Source organism: Lissotriton helveticus, chromosome 1_1 (assembly GCF_964261635.1).
Source record: "Lissotriton helveticus chromosome 1_1, aLisHel1.1, whole genome shotgun sequence".
In the NCBI taxonomy this organism is placed as follows: Eukaryota; Metazoa; Chordata; class Amphibia; order Caudata; family Salamandridae; genus Lissotriton; species Lissotriton helveticus.
Window position 1 is genome coordinate 1,181,228,041 of NC_136057.1, and position 25,029 is coordinate 1,181,253,069.

Below are 25,029 nucleotides of genomic sequence, written 5' to 3' on the forward strand. Positions count from 1 at the left end.
GACCAAAAAGTTGTTGGTTAAATGGCTGATTAAGGGTAGTAGTCTGGACCTCCTGCTTAAAACCAGAGATGTGTAGCCATGCGTGACGTCTTAGGAGAACACTGGTATTTATTGCTCGAGAGGCAGTGTCTGCTGCATCAAGTGCACATTTTATTGATGCATTTGAAATTAGGTTACCCTCTTGGATTAGATCATTTGCTTGCTTTCTATATTGGTCAGGCAAATGTTGTAGTAGGGTTTCTAACTGGTCGTAATGGGCTCTGTTATATCTTGCGAGCAGCGCTTGGGTGTTAGCTATGCGCCAGGTACTGCCTGCTTGGGCAGCTATTCTTTTACCAGAAGCGTCTAGCAGCCTGGACTCTTTATCAGGAGGTGACGCTTCTCCTGAGGTTTGGGAGTTAGCTCGCTTTCTAGCATTGGAAACGACCAGAGAATCTAAGGGCAGCTATGTAGGCAGGATCTGTAGGGGTAGGCCTACACGTCTCTACTATTCTGGGGTTTAGAATCCTGGCACGTACGGTTTCTTTAAACCACTTCGGGGGCATGCTTAATGACTCCTTTAATCACTGTACTGACTCTTGGGACTGTTCAAAAGTAACTAATTAAAAGTCCTCTTCTGCCTTGTCTGAGTGCATTGTGACACCATGATAGATGGCAGCCCTATTAATTAAGTGTCCAAAACCAATGTTGTCTTCTGGAGGAGAAGGTTTTGAGGGGTATGTGTGTGGACTTGGGATTTCCGGTATGTCTTTTGGGACAGGGTACTCCCAATCCGGTGGGTCAGTTGGGTACGGGACAGGGTCATTTGGATCACCCCCAGCCCCTATGTCATCATCATCATCGTTATGTGGAGGTGTACGAGGTGGAGAAAAATGAGGTGGAGAAGTTTGAGGTGTAATAGGTTTAGGTAGAGGAAGTGGGTTAAAAGGAAGTATAGGAGAAGAAGGGTGCATAGGCGATGTGGCAGAGTCCTTCTTCACAGGCACTGGAGGAACAGGTGCTGAGTCTAACTTCCTCTTTCTATATGGTCCAGTGGTGACATGTCCTGTCTTTGGATCAATATAGATCTTTTTCAGCTTAGGATCAATAGGATCTGGATGAAAAAGCTCCTCTTCCTCAGGAACCATTTTCGGCGCAGATTGTTTCGGTTCCGAGCGGGGTTGGTGTTTGTCTTTGTCCTTAGCCTTAGGAGGCGTGATAGAGTCCTTTGGCGTAGCTTTTGGCTCCGAGGGTTTTGGTGCCGAAGCTCAATGTTTCGGTATGGAAGCAACTGAAGCCGGTTTGTGTACGGGGGCTTGGGAGTTTTCGGCCGGTTTGTCTTTTGAAGTCGACGGCGTCGGAACCGGTGTCGGAGCAGGGACATCTTTTGGTTTTGGTGCCGAAGGTGCTGGCGGGATTGGCATGTGCGGTTTGCTCGGTCCTGAGCTACCGGAAGGCCTTTCGATTTTCTTCGGAGCCGGGCTCGAAGGCAGGGCTCCTGAAGTATGTTTTCGGTCACGTCTGGGCCCAGCAGGCGGAGTGTTGACCATTGCCTTTGATTTTTGTGGTGGGGTGGGGATAGGGGCAGTAGTACTCACTCTTTGACCCGGAGTGATGGAGTCATCGGAGTCATCTGCCTCTGACACGATTTTGAGATCTTCAGAATCTTCTTCTGGGACATCTGGGCCTTCATCGAAGATGTCGACTGGTTCCGGAGCTGGTTTTTGCATGATGTGTCGACGAGCTCTTCGATCTAGAATGGTCTCCTTTGATCGAAAGGATGCGCAGGCTGGACAGCTGGACTTGTCATGTTCCGGTGATAAGCACAGGTTGCAGACCTTGTGATGGTCACTGTGCGGGAATTTTGCTCCACACTAGGGGCATTTCTTGAATGGCATCCTTTCCATGAGCTGTAGGCCTCACGGCGTGGATAGGCCCAACGGCCCGCGTCGACGACCGGAATCGAGCTGATTGAGTCGAAGATGTTTAGAAGTTAATCTGAAGAGTTTAAGGAAGTTTTTCGCTTCAAACTAGTAGATTTCGAACCAGAGAGGAAAAGTTACATCCGAACCCAATGGCGGAAAAAACAATCTTAAGGATGGAGTCGATGCCCATGCAATGCCCATGCGCACTATCGTCCAAGGGAGGAGTCACCTATCTTGTGACTACAAAGACTTCTTCCAAGACAACAACATGCAATCATCCGAGCCCAACACCAGATGGCGATCTAATGCTAAGTGTGAGATCTGCAGCTCATATGCCTCGAACATGGGCCTTTCCATTCGTTATCACCTTGAGTTTTGCGGGGTAGAGTAACATGTACTGTAGGTGGAGATCACGTAGTTTCTACTTCACACAGAGAAAGTATTTCCTTTGTTCCTGCACCTGGCAGGTGTAATCCGGATAAATGGCTACCTTGCCATTATCGAAAGTGAGGTTCGCCGCTTCTTTTGCTGCTTTCAAAATACAGTCTCTGTCCCGATAGTTCAAAATTTTGGCTATGATGGCCCTGGGAGGTGCCCCCGGCGGCGGCGGAGGAACCAGTGTCCTGTGGGCCCTCTCCACCACAAAGACCTCTGACAGGCCTCTGGGAAATAGTTTAGTACGTATCCAGTTTTCCAGAAAGCGCTCCACATTACCCGGTTCCTAGCGCTCCGGAGTGCCCAGGACCCTGATGTTGCTTCGACGGTCCCGCCCCTCCGCCCGTCGTCCTAGCACTCCGGTGGTGTTGGTGAGCTGGGAGTCCTGTTGCTTCAGAGAGGCCACTTCTCCCTGGAGTCGGACGATGCCACCCTCTGCCGTGGAGACCTTATCCGCCACCTTCTGTAGGTCTGCCCGCAGTAAATTCACATCAATGGAGACTGTCTCGATTTGTTTCTCCAAAGCAGTGCGAGACCCCTGGATCGCCTCTAGGAGCTCAACCCGGGATGGCTAGTTAGCAGCATCTCCCTCGCCATCCTGGCCCGTTTGACGAGTAATTGTTGCGTGGCTTGGCGCTAAGTGGTATACTGCGTGATGGTGTTGGAGGCGCGAGGCAGCCTGTCCTTAACCATGGAGGAAGCCTCAGTAAAAAGCACCAAGTTCCGCAAGTATCTCAATCCCCAAACTCAGGTCCCATGTACAGGGATAGTTGTGGCGTACTTATGTCCCTCCTGCAGGTGACACCAATGGAGCGGAAGCCAGGCAAGCACGAGCGGGCCCCGGGGGCCGGGTCGCAATGGGGGCCCCCCCAAGCAAGCAGCCCAGCAGCAGCCGTATAACTTCTCACCTCAAAGCTGCCTCCAGTGCAATGGGGTCCATACAGTCATGCGCCGTCAAGGGCCCCCCCACAGGGCTCCAGAACACCCAAATCTCCCCTGTGCTGGCCCCCAACCCAACAGTCTTTTGGAGGATGTCAAGGGGGGGCTGGGGACACCACTCGCATCAGGAGGAAGAACCCCATGTCCAGGCAGCCACCCCTTGCAGGGCTGCAAACAATAAAAGGAAATGTCTCAGGGGGGCCCTCAGGCACCAGCAAGAGTATCCAAGAATGCCCCACCAAGGAAAACGAAGCAGGCCAAGGCTCCACGCCCCAGGACTGCAGGCCCACCAGTCTGGCCGGGCCAATCGTGCAGCCCCAGCAGCTCCCTCACCGGTCAGGGAGAGAGATCACAATTATCCGCCACCTCCAGGGGGCCGCCGCCAATTACTGCGCCCCCAAGGCCCCCATTCGGGGTTGTATTGCGGCTCAGTGCGCACCGCACAGGACACTCCGGGGCCAACAGGCGCGAGGGGTCTTGCGCCCACACTTCAATCAAAGTACCCCCAATTTAAGCAAGCAGCCCCGCATCAGACGCCCGTGTCTCCGGGTTAATTGATAGTATGCCCTGACCCCACGCACGCCGCAGGCTTGCCCGACCTCTCACCGTCCAACGGTGAAGGCCGGGGCCCGCAGAGTCCGGGAGGCCCCCCGATGACAGGGCGCCTCCACTGTAGCCGGGCAAGCCGGGGCTGAATCGCCACACTCAAGGCCTGCAGAGATCTCCGGCGGTCGCAGGCCTCGTCCCCGGCCTTGCGTTATTGCAGGCAGTGAGGCCGCCAGGCAGACAGTTGCCGCAGCTGATTACCTGTGCCTCCCGGTCCCGCGTTTCCCCCGGGGGGACCCCAGCAGCATACAGAAGCTCCGCTGCACAGGGGGAGCTGTCATGGGCATCTCTGGACAGGATTATGCAGGATAAGTGGCTTGGTGTTCGTGAGCCAAAGGAGCTCACGTCCTGTCGGCCATGCTGCTTGGCCAAGCCCCCAGTTTCTGAGATATTTAAGTTGAAAAAATATAGATATCTGATAGCCCAAAATCCTACTGAAATTCTATTAGCAGCGCATTCTTGGTCTAAGCCGATGATATGAAGAGTAGGCCCGAAGGCAGTGAGTGGACCACATCGAATTGACGGATGAAAGTGTTCTCGTTTTTCAGTACACAACGATCGAAAGGCGATTGAAACAATACAGATGAATGTAGAAATTAACAGCAAACTGAAGAGAGCCCGAAAAGGTCTCAAACTGGAGTGCTAGAAAACACATCCAAACCAGGCAGCCCAAAGAAAACAACCTAACAATGGAGTCGATACCCATGTGCATTATCACCAAGAGGAGGAGTCACTGTTGTGTGACTCAAAAGACTTCTTTGAAGAAAAACTTGCACATATCCAGAACCAACACTAGATGGCAGAAGTATGCAGCGGATATGTATATACAGCTTGCTTGCATTGCTTGCATTGAACATTTAGGTTTTTGTTGGAAACAATGTTACTATTTAAAGTGCTTTATGCAAGAATGTGTATTATAAATCATATTTTAAAAGCAAAGTGCATTATAAGGAAATAAAAAACAAGTATTCTAAAATGTGCTTTTCTTTTGTAGAACGTTGACACAATAGAATAGGTTTAAAAAGATACATGTAAAGAAAGAATATAATGTGGGTGGGGCAGTAACTTTTTGCTGAGAAGGTTCTGTGTTTACCATATTCATTTTCAAACACTGGAGAGGATGCATTAGTATATTATGTTCGCATATCGGTTGAGTCTGCAAGGTTGAACTGATTAATGGCTAATGCTCCAAAAGCAGCACTGTCATTACAATATTTTTTAGGTCTCGCCTGTCGATGCGCATGCGCATCGAGCTTGCGAGACTATGGGGGCTTAAACAGTCTTTAACCAACTTGCAAGGAATCGTGGCGATTCCTTGCAGTGCCCGTGAAATTCAAGCTCAATGCGCATGCGCATTGAGCTTAAAAGCGCGTGCACATGCCCCCAGCCGCCTGCCTTGCATGTATTTTCCCTCAGGCGCACTCCTCCCACACCCCCGCTCCGCCCCCTCCCCTGCCTGCCGTGTCGCATTTCTTCAGTTCCCTCAGCCGCACTCCAGGCCCCTGCTGCTTTCACACCCTCTCCCCGCTCCGCCCCCTCCCCTGCCCGCCGTGTCGCATTTCTCCTCCCCTTCTCTGCCTTCCCTCCGTCTTGTCTCTTTTGGTCTTATTCTTGTTTTAACTTTTTTTTCATCTTGGTTTGCCTTTCTTCACTTTCTACTGCAGTAACACACTCAGTTTGTCCCTTCACGCGACAGCATCTCTCAAATTGCAGTAAGTCTACAGCGGGTTCTTTTTGATGCTCTACTTCGTTGCAGTTTGTATTTTAAATTTGCACACTTTTGATGCGGCCGCTGCTTTCACTTTCGCGTGCACAGGGACGAGTCCTCTTCACATCCACCCCCTACAAGTGGTGCCTCCCGCTCACGTGCTGCTGGGTGGCTCTTGTTTACCCCACACTACCCAACCCCCCATCTTCGGGCCACTGCACTGTCTCGCCCGCCAGATTTGCATTTTGCCTAGCACCCTCGCCTTCAGTTCTCGTTGACAGTAAATAATAAAGCGTTTCCGCTATGCCGGCTCTGCAGTGCAGGGCCATGAACCATGTATGATAACATCACCCAAAGTCGCCATTCACATACCGTCTATACTACCGACTTTCAAAGGCCCTCATGCTTGTCTGGCTCCTCCCTAAGTAAAGCAATCCAGAAGTACAACTCTGAATCAAAGACTCTCTGCCTCATCACCATTTGCCAGCATGCGGAGACTTCAAAGACTTCAAGCTGTGGCCATAATCAGGCCCCCTGCTTGCCATAACCCCTCCCTTTTCCCCCTCCCTCCTGGACAGCCTCGCTCTCCCAAGCACCTCGCTTAGGCACATACATACACCACTCACGTGCTCCCCACCCCCCTCCTCCCCCGATCACTTTCACGTCCGTCCGTCTCCCTAGATATAACACAATTACACGCAAAACTGAAAATGTACAGCTCAGCTGTTGATCTCCCAACTCAATGCCGTATGTGCGACATCAAAGAGTTTAAATACCTATATTCCAAGTGCTACTGTTAATGCAGGTTAAGTGAAACTACTAGTTGTTTTGAAACTGGAATAATAAACTCATGTTTTAAAAATATTATTTTAATCTGTGCCAATTGATTGTAGTTTGCACTCGCCACAGGCAGCACAGTCACAAACCCAATGCCACTCACACACGCAACGCCACTCACACACGCAACGCCACTCACACACGCAACGCCACTCACACACGCAACTCATCCACGCAACCCCACTCACACACGCAACGCCACTCACACACGCAACGCCACTCACACACGCAACGCCACTCACACACGCAACGCCACTCACACACGCAACGCCACTCATCGACGCAACGCCACTCACACACGCAACGCCACTCACACACGCAACGCCACTCACACACGCAACGCCACTCACACACGCCACTCATCCACGCAACGCCACTCATCCACGCAACGCCACTCATCCACGCAACGCCACTCATCCACGCAACGCCACTCATCCACGCAACGCCACTCATCCACGCAACGCCACTCATCCACGCAACGCCACTCATCCATTTGCAAAACGAAAAAGGTCAAACTCTTCTATTGCGAGACCTATTGCATTTTCAATGCTTGTTTTGTTAGCGAACACTGAAAGAGGAAATGCTGTGTTTAACTTTATTTGTTTGGGAAACTAAATATCTTGCAAATGAATTCAGCACTGAGGGCCAGATGTACGACCATTGGCAATTGTGACTCGCAAATTGGGCCAAATAGTGTGTCGCAATTGCCAATGTACAACAGTGTCTGAGACACTGTTTGCGATACCCAATGGGCTCGCAAATTGCATGCCTCATGCATATTAATGAGGCTGTCGCAATTTGCGATCCCATTGGGAATGGCTGACACTCCCAGGGGTGGTGGACTGCTGGGGTCAGCAGACCTCCATGTCTGGGACTGCTTTGAAATAAAGCAGTTTAAAAAAAAAATGCAGCCTGTTTTCCTTAAAGTTAAACGGGATGCATTTAAAATTAAACATTTTCTTAAGGGCATGTAGTGGTCCCTGGGACCACTGCTTGCTCTGGAAAAATGTTTGCGCACCCATTCACAAAGGGGAAGCGATCCCCTGGGGACCCCTTTCTGTTTGCGAATGGTTTACCACCCTATTGAAGAGGGTGGTAAACTTCAATAGGGTGGTAAACTGCGGTCGCAAAACATTCTCACATAGGATTCAGACTCGCTATTAGGAAGGGACGCCCTTGGAACGACCCTTCCGAATAGCGAGTCGCTAACCCTATTTAGGAAGTTGCTATACAATTAGCGACTCGCAAAATTGGCGTAAGTACATGGGCCATAGTTTTTTTGCATGGTCAAACAGGTCTAAAACCCATTTGCACATGCAAACATTCGTCATACATCTGGCCCTGAATTACGGGAAATAATTCACATTTAGAACTATTTTCTGTGAACTACTTGCTTTGAAATCGCTGACAAAATTCAATAAGATGGGAGATGTATGTGTGTATATATATATATATATATATATATATATATATATATATATATATATGTTAATTATAAACTCATACACAAACCCACACAGATGTGCAGGGTGTAATATGTTACGTGGGGAGGGCCATGACTCCTACGAAGAGGATGCTCGGATAGGTCACATTGCTCTTCCCTTGCAAGACTTTTCCACAGTACTGCTTCTGCTACTACACTTATTAAAGAATATATTTTCCACCAGTCCGAAGATTCAGATAAATCCAACAGGAATGCATAAATATTCACAAATTACATGATACATAACTTTCCATAACGCCTTTTGGTCATAATCCTCGTAAACACATTTACACAGTTGTACCGGTTAAGTCCAGATATCATACATAAAAACATTTGAAAATAAAATAGAAGGTATGTACATTCAAGGAGGATATATTGCGAGTTTCTCAGGGAAATTCCCGGCAACACCCAATGTTTCTTAGAAATGAAAGATCTGGGGATGCCAAGAATCTGAGGCAGGTGAAGCTATTTATCAGTGCGATACTAAGTCGATTTCATGGTCGATCGTAGTAGTAGTGCTGAAAGCTTTGCATTATGGACGGAGAACCTTGGGGTGGCTGGGTTTGACAGAGCGAAGGGCCTCAGTGGAGAAATTATTAGCAAACCTCACATTTTATTGCGTTAAGAATCATTTTCAATAGATGATGTAGATAGATGCAGCGGCATGTTAGAATATTGGCAGGTTGGATGAATATAAAGATGATTATTCTCAATGTATTTTTGAACAAAGAAATAAGACTTTTGAGATTTAAGGCACGATTAACAATAGCATATTGAGCAGGAAAACGTGTCATCAAAAATACAGGATTTAAGGTATTTCAACAGAAAACAGATTCAAAGCTTTATGCAGTTCAAGTGTTAGTGGTTTAAAATGATCTGCTTACCACTCTCCACAGTGCACAGCCTTCAGCACACCGACAGCAGCAGTAGTCTGCCGTTCAAAACCTTGCCCTACATGGTCGGCATGAGCTCGTGTTCTGTCTTCAAAGAGCATTTCACGAGGCTCGCTGGCTCGAGGTAGGTACTGGAGGTTTTTGATTTCGTTGGTAGTTCTGCTTTTGAAAGATATTGCAAAACATCAATACACTCCATAATTATTGAGTGTTAAGAAGTGCCAACATGCAAAGACCAGAAGAATATATCCTATCTAATTTGACAGGCTAGTTATGAAAAAGGCCTTCTCTCTTAGCCACACATTTGTTTTTTGTGCTTCTATCGCGCAGTCTGCAGAGCAATGTTGATTCTAGGCACAGAGGAGTCGAGCTGCAATACACTGTTTGGTTACTGATCACACTGCTTAAGTTAAACTTCGAAATGCCAACAAGCAGGGCCTCGGAGGCAGTCGGGAGAGGATCTGGAGCTGCCTCTGAGCTTCCACCCCCTTGAAGCATTACTTCAGTTATTCCTTAAACCCCTAGGTCACCTCGTAAGGGTAGAGAACTTTGTGGTACAGAAGCTTCCTACAATGGCGACAGATCAGACAGTTAGTCCAGACACAACAATGCTCAAGAGTCTTCCTGGTACAGCATAGTGGGTCCATGTGGATTCCCGTATGTGGAAGTTCAGAAATTCCAGGGGATTATTCAGCAGACCATTGATCATGTAGGGCCTATCTTTGCCATCATCACTCTTCTGTAGGCATGACAAGTTGTTCTACTAATACTCCAGAGAGTACCGGCACTGCCTCAGCTAAATACACTTGCGTAGAGCTGGTGGCAAACGCAGTGGGCCCGTCTCCTTCAGGGATTGCACAGGTAGGCAAACAGGTACCTCGAGGGTGGTTGTACTCTCAACTGACCAGAGTATACCCGAAGGCTATTTTTTCCACCAGTGCTAGCTTACTTCTGCCGAGGTGGGTGGGGCTAACTAGCTCAGGTAGGGACTGTAATATAGGAACTTAACAGACAGAAGCTCTAATTCTTTACTTTGTGTATTGTTTTGACCACAGGGATCCACTGACCCGATTTATTTAATTTTCCTGAGTGGTTTATCTACATATATATTTCTACGCCCATACAATTTTATAAATACATTTTTTTTTTGACACCACAGGACATTCCACACGAGGCAGCACGCATCAATGGCCTTACAAAATAGGAGCATATGATCCAGACTAAGTATGTACCCAAGAACTGGAACAACATTCCAGTATCCATCGAAACCTCCCCAACTCTTCAAATTAAAACAAAATACTGGAAGGCACCTCTCTATAAGAACCCTATGTCACAATCTTTGGCACTTCACAGCACCACTCTGCCTTTAAGCTAGGTTTGCACCATACAAACAGTGCATACATATGATTGACAAAGGCAATCATGTACAACCTAACGATACATAAAGGTATTAAGGTGTACTAGTTTATAAGCAAAGCAAACCCTACCTATCAGAATAGGTTTTATCGAAGACTTGAGTTACTTATTCCTGAAATAGCAACTGTTTAAGCAGATTCCTCATCTACAGATGCCTAAAGAGCAATACATAATTTTTTAGATGAAGGTCTGAGGAGATCAAGGCCATCATTACAAAAACAAAATGATGAACAACTCTTTGAAGCACTGTCCTTTCGAGCCTCTATAAGCAACCTGTTAAACTTCATAATAAAATGGAAAAAGACTAATTCCCAGCACAACTAAAGACGTGTGCTGCAGAAGATGCTATCCCTCAACTGGAAAGAGTTCAGATTCTACCAGGAGTTCATATTATGCCTGCTTGAAAGAAAGTACATTCCACAATTAAAGGATTTCAAAAATGCCTCGCCATTCTTATCACCCACGAAAGCTACAACAATTTGCTTATCTGACCTATACTCTGAAATATGAGAAACATAACAAGCCCTATAAGGGTCTAACTGATAAAGCAGTATGTCCATCTTAAACGGATGACTGGGTAGAGGGATAGGAAACAAAAAAAAATGCAGTTTAATTTTTTGAGAGAAAGGATTTGGAAACCAGTTTCAGACTAAACCAGGGGAAGGTTCTCATATGTTCTATAGCAAAGATCAGGGGATCTGTGCAAAGCACCAGAGGATCCTTCACTTGCCTGATCATATGGCATGGACAAAGAGGAGGTGGGGTGAAGAGGTGTTGGGGATGTTGACCTTTAAAGTTGAAACGAACAAAACTGAAGACTACCCTTTACCAAAATGTTAACACTGAGCCCCCTCGGCGGTCAACAACAACAATGAATTCTAGAACACGAGGGGTGGACCAACTGAGATCTCCCTGGGCACCATCTCAAAAGTTTATTTTATCTGCAAGACTATGTGGTCTTGGTGGAGGACCGTAGAGTGATGAGAAGCAATTTCATAATGTTTTCTGTGGCTAACACAAAAGCACTAATCTCTCACCCATCAAGTCTAAAGGATAATTGTTTGCAAGTAATGGTGTGGTCCTTCGAATTATTATGATTATTTTTTAACGTTATTTTTTAGTTTACATGTTGCAAATACAAGAAAAAACAAGTTGGCATTGAATCAGCATATGTAGGCATATAGTTGACATTATGAATGGCATATAGAACAAAAGGCAGCATCAGGGAGGGAAAGGTACAATGGGGAAAGAAAAAATAATTTGCAATCATATCACAGTGAGGAAGGAATTCGGGCATGTCACTGAGATCCAATGTGGACATTACCAGGGTCGACCCTCTCGCTCCCTGCCATGATTGGACCCACTGGCTATATCTAACCCACTCTCCTCGCTGTCAGATGTATCTTGCGAGGAGGGTTCCCCCTCTGCCAACCCAGAGGTACACATGTCGCACGAAGCTAGTAGGTCTTCTTGCAGCTTCTCGTCCCTTCTGGTGAGTTTCATGTGGGCCTCTTCAGCTAGGGACCATTCACGGACATCGTTGAGCCAGATGGGCACTTCTGGGGCCCTTTGCCCCATCCAAGTTATAGCTACCCTGCGCCTAGTGAGCACTAGCAATAAATATAGGAGCTTATATAATTATTAAGATTTAGAAAAATCGGTGTACAGTAAGTGTGGTGAGGATCAGGTCCAAACAGCTGTACCTCATCTTTTTTTAGGATACTAGGAATGAGAGGAAATTAATTTTGCAACAGAAAGTTATTTGTTACAGCAATGATAACCACATTTCACACTTGTTTAAGAATCTTCAAGGAATGAAAAATTCTGAACCTGCAATTGGCACTCTACCAAGAGAAAACAAGTAACATTTTGTCCTGGCAGAAAGTAACAGGTCTGTCAACTAACTCCAATTTGTTAAGTACCTTTCACAAAAGACACTTATCCAATTTAGACAACTTAATACCGCCCATTGACCTAGTCTTGAGAGACAGTCATAAAAATAACATCCTCAAAGAGCTTAAAGCTAGAAGATGGCCGAGTTAATAGGTCAGGACAATATGACTGGTTAGGCAAAAGTATTTACTGATCTACATCACTACTCACCATGGGTGTGTCAGCAAAGGGGGAGCTAGAGTAAGTTTGAAACTATTGATTCTGAAGGGTGTAGGTCATCGGTATGTTGCCATATCAGGGAGCAGGCATATACTGTGGTTAAAGTAGCTTAGGAGCAGGAGAGATCTTGTTCACCTACTCACCCTATCCAAAAATCCCACCTAAGAAACTTCACTGGACAGCAACACACCAAGAGGGAGAATGAATGTAACGTTACTTGCTACAGTGAAAAAAAGCAACCTCTCCTATTAAGTGTGAAAAAGTCAACTAATATGAAATCAAAGGAGTCAGTGGTTAAACCACTGTGTGACCTAGTCTTTTGAGATTAAGGCAAACACCTGCACACTATTCTCAGAGGTGGTTGCTGATTAAGTAGAACCGCCATGGTTATGATTGCAGAATTATATGATTGCAGAATTAATTGGTTATCCCCATTAACTCCGGAGTTGAAACATACTCTACTTCCGCTATTCGGTTTCCTGGAGCATTTTGTGCCACAACTGCTTAGGTTCAAGGCGATTTTTGGGTATGTCTGGAGATAATCGCCATTTCGCCTTAGACAAAAGGACAATTAATATCTTAGAGCAAAACGATGAGACAGATACATTTGCGTTACGTGAACAAAAACTCTATATTTTATTACACCACCAAAATGAAACTTAGCTTAAGCACAAATACTTTCATGGTGCTCAACTGAGGTATTCATTTCTGACTGCAAACCGATTAAAACATGACAATTACTTTAGTTTCAAAGCCAACAGAAGCACTACACCAAGCAATTGTCAATCGAGTTAAATTTTATAGGCTGGATGTTAGCATAGTTAATGAAGGGTCTTGCCAAACGTTTTACCATAGAGGTCAAAATATTCTGATATTACCAATATCATAGATGAAACGGATGAAACGCCACCTACGTTTAATAGGTAGATGAGTACTAAGTAAAAAATAAAAAATAAAAGGAAAAGTTTTCCATTTTCCAATAAAGAATGATTTTAAACAGGAAGGCCTCCATCAGAACAACTGATGTGGCATAATGTAAATGATGGCCGCACCTCACCCTCTCAGAATGCATTGTGGGGCCACAGGGGCCTATTCTGCACCCTAACTCATAGTAACTTTAGATAATTGGGTTCGAGACCTTCGGGAATAAATTAGGGACACACACGTCGGCAAGCGAGCAGCCATGTTAGAATTTAGAGGGAGCTGAATTGTTATTAAGCAAAAAAAAAAATTAAAAAAAATTGATGGACAGAATGCAGAACAAAGTCATACATTCACCCCAGTACAGAGATCTGGGACTGAATTAATCGTTTTTTGCTCCCCATGCCCATTTCAGTTTGAACCCAGCCATATGCAAATCAGTCTTGACCCTGCGCCCAATGGGAACAGTCCAGCCCGAACTGCCAGACTAGGTCCTCCCTGGACTGGAAAAAAGCATTCTAGTACCAGTTTGGGGGTTGCACCTCTTATCAGCCAAATATAGCTTGACTTCAGTGGCATGGAGAGCACTGGACCCACGTCTGGGCATACCCGACCCACTCAGGGTGACAAATGCAAAAAGAACAATTGATGGACAGAATGCAGAACAATGTCATACATTCACTCCAGTACAGAGATCTGGGCCTGAATCCATCTTTTTTTGCTCCCCATGCCATTCCAGTTTGAACCCATCCATATGCAAATCAGTCTTGACCCTGCGCCCAATGGGAACAGTCTGGCCCTAACTGCCAGGTCAGGTCCCTCCCTGCACTGGAAACAAGCATCCTAGGACCTGTTTCGGGGTTTCACCCCTCATCAGCCAAGATAGCTTGACTCCAGTGGCATGGAGAGGACCTGGCTTGGCAGTTCGGGCTGGACTGTTCCCATAAGACACGGGGTCATGACTGATTTGCATATAGCCAGGTCTAAACTCGGGTGGCATGGTGAGCAAAAGAATGATGGATTTACCCCAGATCTTTTGACTGGGGTGAATGTTTTGATTTGTTCTGAATTCCGTCTTTCAACTGTGTCGTTTTTTGGGGCTTCTGGACGGTCATCCTCCCTCCTCAACAGACCTTGATGCAGAGCAAAAAGGACAGAAACACCAAAGGGGAAATCAGGAGGAAGAGAAAGACAGTTGATCAGTTTGAGGTAGCAACATTTTTGTTGTTGTCAGCAGATTATGCAGCAGATGACGGACTATGTGGCAAACTATACTTGTAGGGAAAAGCCAAGGCTGTAACATTGTGTATTTCAAGTGGTCCTGGTTATAAGCTGTTATGTTGGGCATTCAAGTCATCTTTAATGTCTATAACATTTTGCAGCTCTATAGGAATGAAAGAGTTGGAGAGTGTTCAAAGACCTCTGAGGAGTACAAGGTCTTCTTAGCGAGGCTGTCTGCTCTGCAGGTAGAACGTAATGGGAAGCCCCAGGTAACTGACAAGTGCAAGAGTTTAAATGGGTGTGGCCAAACTTCAAGTCACAGAGATCTTGATCAAGTCCAGAGTTTTGCAAAACTCCATCACTTGAACAAGATGAATGGCAGAACGCCTTAATTACTGGGTCCTTCCTATGGCAAGAACACACAACACAATTTTCCATGGTCAGGAGCAGTCAAAGGACTGAACAATACTTCCGTACAGCATTTACAATCAATACACTAACCAATTATATGTAATACATACAAAGCTCTAAACATATGGTAGCAGTGACCGCACCATCAGAACCCAAAATAAGGAATGTCAGAGCCACAAACTGAGAGAATATATACCACTGATAATTCGCCTGACACTATCGCAAGCCATCAGTCTGCTACCATTCCTATACATGCTGCGCCTCACTGTGTTACCAGAATGCTCCACATTAGTTTGTACTGCTCCGACATCTAAGCAGGAACAACACTGACAAAATGAGCAAGGAAATGAGATAAATCAGAAAGATGCAGGATCTAAAATATCTTTAACCTTCAACTATTACTATCTTAAATGGAATTCTCTTCTTTATATAATATTTAGAAATCTGTAATCACTTGCGCCATTACCTTTTTCAAAATTGTGACATGCACACTTGACTGGTATTGCTCCTGCCATCAGTAAGAACACCCTCCTCCATCAAAGGCAAAGGTTTTGATGTGAATTGTACGTCAGACTACTTTGCTTTTTCGAACCATAAGCATTGAAAGGACTCTTTCAGTTTGTTTATGATGTGCTTTAAAAAGGACCACATGGAATTAAATCCCTGAAGTCTTAAACATAAACTTCGACGTTCTGAAAGGATGATGTACCCATTAAGTGAGCTCCAATTCTTTAGAGCAGTATTGTTAGATGAGCATACAGAGCTAGTATGAAGGACGAGCTCCCCTTTTTTGCCAGAACTCATCATGTAAACTATAAATCACAAGCTAGGGTACCTATGGCAAACTGCAAGCTGACATGACCATGGAGTACACCCCTACACATCTGCAAAAAGTTAAGTCCCACATTTTGGAAACACTATAAGGAAAGATGACAAGAGATATAAAGATTTTAAACTGAACAGCAAGTGTGAGACTGTCAAAATTGAAAATACTAATCTGGCAGTTACACAAAGCACAAATTGTGCATTGCTCTAGTTATGTCTGAACTTTGAACAATTAAGTGTACAATGAAAAAGGAAGACTTATGAGTAGTGGAAGATCAACTTAAAAAGCTTACCTTTTCCTTTTGAAAGGTGACTTTGGCATATCAGCCACGGGGATCATCTGTTCACCAGGACGCACCCACATGATGGGACCATCGTCACTGTCTTTCCGACTCTTTAACTGTAGACTAGAAACAGTCCCCCATGGCAACGTACACTAGAAGAAATAAAAGGTAAATTATAATTTACTTTGAACTAGCCAAATGATTTAAGAATTGTATATTTTAGTTATTTGAGTCTTATACTACATGTCCTAGAGGTAGAAATGGATAGTCATTAATATTCAATAACATCGTCATCAGAGATATATATGTATTGTACGAGTTACTTACCTTTGGTAACAATGTATCTAGTAGAGACGATTCTAGCCGCAGATTCCTTCACGTCGAAATTATCCCCAGGCTTGAGACTGGATCCGGAAAAAATTTTGCCCAGCATCCCTGCGTGCCAGGGGTACGGCATCACGCAACTCCGCCCAGGCGTTGTCCGGGTACGTGACGTCAGCGAGATCACATAAGTCCCACCCCAGCGCACCTACGTCAGTTTTCTTCAGAGAACTTTTCCGTGCCACAACGCGGAGCCATCAGACAAAACTGCAAGAGTATAGGAACAGTGTGCGAAAGAACAGATATAGGAATGGTGAGGAACACCACCATAAAGAGCAGTGCCAGGCACCACAGTACCTAAAGGCAGGGAAAGAATAAAGAACAGAGCCCAGCCCTGAGCAGCAACCCTGCCAGTACAAAGAACTACAACCTCAACCAAAAACAACGAAGGGGAATCAGTGCGGGACAGACAAGGAAGGACAAAACTCCAAGACAACCCCATCACAGAGTGGGACAACCCCCACAAGGAACCAAGGGCAGAGGCACAGCCAAAAGACCCCAACCTAGAGGATAGCAGAGGGCCCAGGACTCTAGTAATAAAGGGAGGAGGGGAGGGAGGGGCGGGGTGGAAGGTAAGCCTCAACCGGGAGCAACCAGAGCATAAGGGCACAGAAGCACCCAGAAACCTGTCCTCTAATGTGCCCACAAGGGAAGGAAAGGAACAATGAAACAGGACGAACATCCTGTCAGAAAGAGGGAAAGAAAGTACCCATAGAAGACAAAGCCACCCACAGGGAGGCAACTGCACAAGACCAAGCCAAAAGTCCTTGCAGAACAGGGAGGAAGGGCGGGCCGTGAAGGAATCTGCGGCTAGAATCATCTCTACCAGATACATTGTTACCGAAGGTAAGTAACTTGTACATTTGATGGAGACTACTAGCCACAGATTTTTTCACGTAGAATAGATACTCTAGCCATACCCAAGGGAAAGGAGGGTCTGCGAGAGGACTCCACCCGCCTGGTCCTAACAGAGGGTCCCACAGGGGCCGAGACCCGACAGGATGAGGAGCCCTGTCACCCCAGGCAAGGACAACTCCCGCCAGCAGAAGAACGCCATCCCCAAAGGGGGTGCGGAAAAAAGAAAGAAGAGGTAGCCTGTCCTTCACCCAGCAGAGGAAGCAAGGCAAGGCGAAAGGAGGCCAAGCACCCCACGCTCATACAAGGCAACACACTTCCGCCCAAGGCCAGGAAAAGGAGCACCAAAGGAGAAGAGTTAGCTAGAGACATCAAGGAGGAGAGGCAGAGCAAAGGCAATCCCAGACAGAACGGCGCCGCTAGTACCAAACAGGTGGAAGCCAAAAAGGGTAACTCAAGGTCAACCAGGAAGAACCGTTGAACGGCCCGCAGGGAAGGACTGCGCCCGCAAAAGGGACAAGATGTCAGGAATCAACTGCTCCCACAGGGAAAAGAGGTAGAACCGGGTGCAAGGCCCACTGGAAGAAGCGGACAGGACAGGATGACAGTCCCACTAAAGCCCCAAGAAGGCATAATGGTGCAGAGAAAACAATAGGTCGGCACCGGCACGTTCCGCTAGACGCCGAGGACACCACAGAATGAAGCACTCCGAGCAAGCCAGACTCCAGCCGCAGACAGAGAGCAGGAAGGCGAAGAAGAGTCCGGACACGTCCCAGGGAGGAGACCGCACAACTAGCCCAAAAAGAAGTGGGACCGGACAGGACCATGATGCAAGGCCACGGACAGCAGGCCAGATCAGGCAAAACAGCGCAGCGACCCCAGAGAAGAACACCCTGGGGTGGAACTCAAGCTAGTCCAAAGCATTAGCAAGAGGATTGCATCTGCAATATACTATAATGCCACGGAGAGCAGAAGCCCGCAGGCGACCACAGCTCCCCAGCACATACAGGGCTATATAACAGCCACCATTACCCCACATAGGGCAGGTCACGTCCCAAGACATGGGAACCTCTTAGGAAAAAATCTTCTGCAGCAGAGGACATCAGAAAAGACCTGCAGCAAAAACCCCGCAGAAGGCTTATCAAGCAGTGGAAAAACACAGAAGGGCCAGCATGGTGTAGAAAACCCAAAGCAAAAACAAACAGTCAAGAAGGGCTGGCCAACAGCCAACAGAACCACAGTCCCAGCAAGGAGGACTCGAGTGGCCATGAAGCACACAGAACAGACAATCGGAGCGACCCGCCCCAACGGAAGAACAGAACTCCAAGAACCAGATCAACTCGCAGGTCACTGAGGGGGAGGAGAAGGAGTATGAGGAGGAGGAGGACGACGAAGCCCCGCCAAGAACCTCTGAATGGCTGAGTCCGCAGGGGCATGGAATAAAAGAGCACCATCAAAGAGAAGGTCCACCAACCGTTCTCGAACGTTTTCCGGGAACACACCGTCCCAAAGCTAGGCATGGCGATGAAGGGCAACCGAAGAAGCCATGGCACGACCTAGCACCTCCGAGATGTAAAAAAAAAAAGCGAAGAATAAACGCCGCCAGCTCCCGGCCATCCAACGCATAGTGTCCCAAATAAACACAGACACCCTCCTGTGAAGCAGTAGACATAAGAGACTCCGCCGAGTCCCAGAAACACGAAGTGGGCAGAGCCAAAACACACAGCGTGTTAAGGGCCCGCAGAGCTGCATTGGTGGAGGCGAACATATTGCGCCCCCAGTAGACCAGCCAGCGGGCCTCCCGTGATGGGGGAGACAGCAGAGAAGGAAAGGCAGTCTGCAAAACGGAGCCTCTGGTAGAGGGGTGAAGGGAAAGACACACTGGATCACGCGGTGCCGGATGATGGCGGTGCAGAAGGTGTTGGGCACCGGGTCCCCCGTTCCGGGACGGCCCCAAATACCCAAGAGAGAAGAATGGAGTGAACCCTCGAAGGGAAGCAACAGCTCCCTGCCTTCAGAACCCTGATGGAGAACCTCCAGAAGATGATCCACGGGGAAATGGGTAGCTGGGTCACCCATGCGCAAATTCCCACAGCCGTGAAAATAGCACGAGCGAAAGCTGCACCCGCCTCCGTTGAGCCCGCGGAGGGGAAAGCAGCTGCTCATTAGGTGACGGCTGCGAGCTAAGGCGCCATCCCCAAGCCACCCGGAGGAGGGAAGGGCCAGGTCCGGAAAGAAGGAAGAGGAAACTTGGAGTGGAGAACCTGCGGTTCCTCTGGCGAAGACCTGGCCGCGGAGATAGCGAGGAGCCGCCCTTGGACGACATCGGCGGAAAAGCCACAACGCGGCGGCCCATCCCCAGTGAGGATGACCTCAGCAAACGCCGAACCTCTGAAGAAGAGGAGGCGTCCGAAGACTAGTCAACGACCCTACGTCGGCCTGGCGCCGTAGATTCCGCAATCTGAGTCAGGACGCCGGGCAGCATCCGACACGGCGCACGGTGCAGGAGACCGGGGCTGTGCCGGAGCCGGGGCAGCAAAGGAGCGGCGCCGACCTGACCTCCGACGAGGCAGCTGTCTGCGTGGAGTGACGAGAGGGACCCGGGGAGGGACAAGGAGTCCCCTGCTGGCCCTGATCCCTGCCGGGGCAGGAGGGGCCCTCCGCCGAACCCTGTGGCGCCGCCAACGCCAGCAGCCGCCGAAGCGGCGTCACCTCGGCCTCGGACAAGAACGCCGCCTGTCCAGAGGACTTAGAGGGGCTCGGGGGTGCGTCCCGAGCCCCGGCCCCCTCCCACGACACCACAGGGACTCCGGCGAGAGATCGCGGCAAAGCAGAGGCGCCATGGTCCGAAGGAGGGAACCCTGAAGGGCCGCACCCCAACGGCCCAACATCCGTCCGAGCCAGTCGGCGCGGGGGTCGGAGCCGCCGGCGATGCCACGGAGGTCCCCGCACACTGTAAGGGATCCACTGACGTCCCTGGAGAGGAAGGAGGAGGGGGAGAAGCCAGCGAGGCTTGCAAAGCCGCTGCATATGTCTCCATCTCGGCTCTAGTTGTAACCACACTGGGAAACGGCGGATAAGGTGACGACACGCTGGACTGCACCACCCGCGAAGGGCACACATCCCCGACAGGCCGGAAACCGACCCTCGGGGACAAACTTCGACACTTACAGACAGACGAGCGATGCTCTTGTGACCTGGGAGAAGGACGCCCTCGACGAGGGAGGCAGCGGGTTCAAGAACCCTCCGCATGGGGCAGGGCGAGATGACGCCGCCGACTTGGACAGGCGAGTCGAGAGGAGTTTCATCCGGTGCTCCCGCCGGGACTTCGTCTTCATCTGCTGGCACGCCTCACAATTAGTGGAGTCGTGGTGTTCCCCCAAACACCACATGCAGATGGGTTGAGGGTCCGTCACCGACATCAGGCGTCCACAAGACGAGCACGTCTTAAAGCCCAAAGGCATTCGCACACTGTTCCCACACACACGCAATAGCAAAAGGCCTATACAGGCCCAGAGCACGATCAGGATCCGCGCTTCACGCGGAAAAGGAAAAAACTGACGTAGGCATGCAGTGGTGAGACTTATGTGACCTCGCTGACGTCACGTACGCGGACAACGCCTGGGTGGAGGCGCGTGATGCCGCCCCAACGGGGCGCAGGGATGCTGGGTGTCAAACTCTGTATCAGAGTTGATGCTCTTCTTTCCTATGCACAGGAGCAGAATGCCTCAAGTTCCCAAAGCCCCTACCGAACCTTCCAGCAACAAATCTTAGTTGCTTGTATGCTGACAAAGGCCCGAGGGGGGAAAGGGGATGTGACAGAGAAGAGACTGCACACACTGCGTCACACCTCGTCTAACTCTTTCTTCAGCTTCAGACGAAGTTGTCTGTTCCTCTGTGTTCTTGGCTTGTGTTCAGCTGCAAAAGAATTCTCTATGAACACATTTCTTATCTTCCTAGTCTTTTAACCCTTGTGTGTAAATCTTCCCATTAACCTACCCAAATGCAGTGGTGTTCTTGCTCTTCTTCTATTAAGTGTAGTTTGCCTTCTGTGCTGTAACTAAATATATAAATATATATATATATATAATGGTTAGTCTTTTAATCTTTCCTTATCTCTAATCTTTTCTTTCTTCTCTTACTTGACAGGTCCCTGTCTCACCTGTTACTGCACAGCTGCTGCCTTGTATTAGGATTCAGAAAAAGGTAAGTATTATGTTTATTATCCTTTCCCTCTCTCTCTCTCTCTCTCCTGCTTCACCTGGAACACTTCTTCTCAAACCTTTTTTCCTGTCTGCTTACACGTCGAGTTACTCCACTCTAGTGTTATGCTTTTAAATGTATTTGTCAGTGTCTTAAATGTGGTCTTAGACTTTGTGTTTTCCTGTAGTTAATGCTTGACTACTCCTCTCATGGCTCACTATGAATATGCTCACTGGTTACTTCCTTGCGTACTACAATTCCGCTACAAGAAGCCCCCAACCTCTGGTGTCAGTATTTCTTCTGCGCCTTACTATTGTCTACAAACATATATTTCTTTCATTTGCGCTAGCTTCCAATCCGAAAATGTGCCAAAAATATAATGGAAAGGTCTTACTTGAAATAGGATGGACTTCGTGTTTATCCGCTGACTCTAAGAACCTTTATTATTTCGCGATGCCTTATTCTTTGCCTAACAGACTTCGCAACGCAATTTCACTGCGACTGGTGCTCCTCAAAACTCAGGTGAAGTGCGCAGCAATCCGCGTTCGACACCTGGTTCTTCCCGATTGCCTGCAAACACTAGTGCGCTCACCGGTAGTCTTTTCCTGGCGCTTTCGGTAGCCATCTTGGATTTTTGTTCTAACTTCTGTCTGCTCTGTCTAATCCGTCTTTGCCTCATTGTCTTGTGCGAAATAACATTGATTCGGTATTTTCTACCTATACTTACCTTGGTAACCTTGTGCCTTAGTGTCTGATGGTGTATTATGTGAATTCGGTGTTTCCTACCTTGATTTGCCTTGTCAACCCTGACAGTTCCCTCCCTCAAAGTACCTTCTCTCAACAGGGGTTTGTGTGGAAACTTCCTATGGAATTCTCGAATCAACTGGGGGGCATGAACATCAGTAGACAACTCCCATGATCGCTCCTCTGGTCCATAACCCTTCCAATCTAACAAGTAGTACAGCTTTCCTTTTTGTACTCTAGTGTCTATCACTCGTTTTACTTCAAACTCTTCTCCTTTCTCTGTTTGAATAGGCCTTGGGGGTTTGTTCATCCATAAATCCTTTGACACCTCCTTTAATAGTGAAACATGAAATACCGGATGAACTCGTAATCCTTTTGGCAATCTCAACTTGTAGTTCACTGCACTTATCTTTTTCTCAATTGAATAAGGACCAATGAATCTAGGTTGTAGCTTTCTGACTCCCTTTAGTCTAAGATTCTTAGTATTCAGCCAAACCTTGTCTCCCTCTTAAAACTCTGGTTCCTTCTTCCTTTTCTTATCTGCATACATTTTGTAGCTAACTTTAGACTTGGTTAGATTTTCTTTAGCTAATTTATGTACCTGTGCCATATGTTCTACCAAATCTGTTACTGCTGGAACATCAACCTCCTGAAAATTTAATGATTGGTGCGGATGTCTACCTGTGTTTAAGAAAAAAGGGGTGTAACCAGTCAACACATTCTTGGCATTGTTATGTGCGAACTCAGCTGCCCATAAATAATCTGGCCAGTCCCCTTCTTGATCTAACAAACTGAGTTGTAGATATTGCTCTAATTCCTTATTGGTTCGCTCAGTTTAACCACCTGACTCTGGATGATAGCTAGTGGTGTATCTACTATCTATGTTCAATTTTTTAGTAAACGCCTTCCAGAAGTGAGACAAAAATTGAGAGCCTCTATCAGAAATCAAAACTCTCTGAATACCATGAGCTTGAACAATGGCCAGACTAAAAGTGCAAGCCAAGGTTCTTGCGGTAGGTACGCCCTTCAAGGGTACAAAATGTGCCTCTTTCGCCCAGTCCCTGACCACGGCCTAGAGATAGCTACTGCTAGAGCTACCGCTGGGGTGAGTGGCCGCAATGCCTGAATCTGACCTTTTTTTAAAATTCATTGTGGGGGGCACTAATCTTCATAGCGTGGTATCCCCCTCGTGTTACAGAAGTTGGCCTTATTTTTTGCTGAGTGCAGTGCAAACTTTGAAAACACTGGCCCTAGTAATGGGGAAGTGGAAATGCCCAATGAAGGCACATTCTCCAATATTCTCCCCAAAACACACTTAATTTGACATAACATTACAAAGGGCTATAGGGGTGGTGGACACAGAAATAAAGCTTACAGAGAGATGGCTCTTTGAGCTCTGATGTCCATTGCTCCATAACTAGACCCCAGCTCGTCTCACCTAGCAGCCCTAGGTGCTCTGCAAATGAGAACAACCTCGTCCACGATTAGGCCCGAGCCAAAAGCCCTCAGCAGGGCTTGGATAATGATTGCTCTATGATCAAGGAAAGGAGCGAGGAGATGCATTTGGCTACCAAGAGGAAATATAAGGCCTGCTGCACCCCCAAGTCCATTAGAAGTGGCAGAGATGAAAATGTACCAACCAGGTCAAAGGACAATGCGGTTTCCGTGTGTGAGGTGTTACAGCCCCCTTGGCTAACGTGGTTAGTAAAGGACATCTTAGTCCAAGTCAAGTCTATTCTTCTCGAAGAACTTACACCGATAATAACTCACTTGGACATGATGGAACAACTATACAGGGATATTCCATGCGAAGCATCTGGGGGGCTAAAGGGCCCAACACATAGAGGCTGTCAAACTGATACTGCACCCTTGCTTGCCTTGCCAAGGGCTAGTAACATAGGTGCAATGGAGAGCAGCAATTTTGGAAGTGATTGTGGAGGTAAATGGCACTATCCAAGGAGCCCTCCATTTGTAAAATCTGGAAAGAGTAAACCCATGGTTGGGCATGACTGAGTCCCATAGAGGCTGCCAATGTCAGTAATGCAAAACTCCCAATTATTAATTTACCTCCTGCTTCCTGCCCCTATGTTGTGAATTTATCAGGGGTCCCAGAACTAAAAACGAAGCAGAGGGTATTCCATGAGGATTTGACTAATAAATGTCTGCACTGATGTAAAAGAAATAGAAACATCACCCCCGATATGGCCGGCAGTATTCTTTTAACATGTAGGGTGAGCTGGATTGGGAAGGGTCCCATAGACAGGTCATTAACTTTAGGACTCTACAGATGGCGTACAATCTTTTGGCAGGAAAACTTTCTATTCAGGAGTCAGGTTCGGCCATAACACACTTACCTCTGGGTTATTTTCATAGACCTCCCTTTAATGGCAAACTTCACCAGTGGGCCCCAAATTCCTGGAATTTAAATATTTAAATCCAAAATATGATCTTTCTGATCGGCAAGTGCCGTGTGCCCTGAGTTTTAAGATACCCACAGCTAACTGATGTTATGTGCTGGAGAGGGTGGACTGACTTAGTAATACTAGGGCAGGCCAGGCTTCCAGGTCTAATGAGGGAGATCAGAATAATGTATTTACCCCATTTGGCTAGACCTCCACATTTTGATGGCAATATGTGGGGTGAAGGTCGCCCGACAGCTCACCCTAACTTAGCGGTTGCTCAGATCATGAAGGGCAGGGGGTGAGAGTAGTGGCCTCCCTAGATTCCCATACATCCTGCCAAGATTTCATTAATTTAGATGGGTTCTCCGGAGATAGAGGGAATAGTAGGGTGGTGTGTGAATCAGGTTTTTGCGAGCCCCCTGGTAGTGTATACAACTTTAAGACTGGGG

At 47.5% G+C, this 25,029-nt stretch overlaps 1 protein-coding gene across 2 annotated transcripts in view; it reads right to left on the minus strand.

Annotated features, from left to right (window-relative positions):
• RSBN1L (round spermatid basic protein 1 like) overlaps window positions 1-25,029 on the minus strand; it is a 281,128-nt gene that overhangs the window by 56,610 nt on the left and 199,489 nt on the right. Inside the window, exons 5-6 of one of the 2 annotated variants that reach the window (XM_078679246.1) lie at window positions 16,005-16,147; window positions 8,797-8,964 (exon numbers count right to left, since the gene is read on the minus strand). In XM_078679246.1, the coding sequence (XP_078535372.1) occupies window positions 8,797-8,964; window positions 16,005-16,147 (311 nt within the window). Of the gene's footprint in view, window positions 1-8,796; window positions 8,968-16,004; window positions 16,148-25,029 lie in introns of both variants that reach the window. The other variant, XM_078679237.1, reaches the window with a different exon arrangement.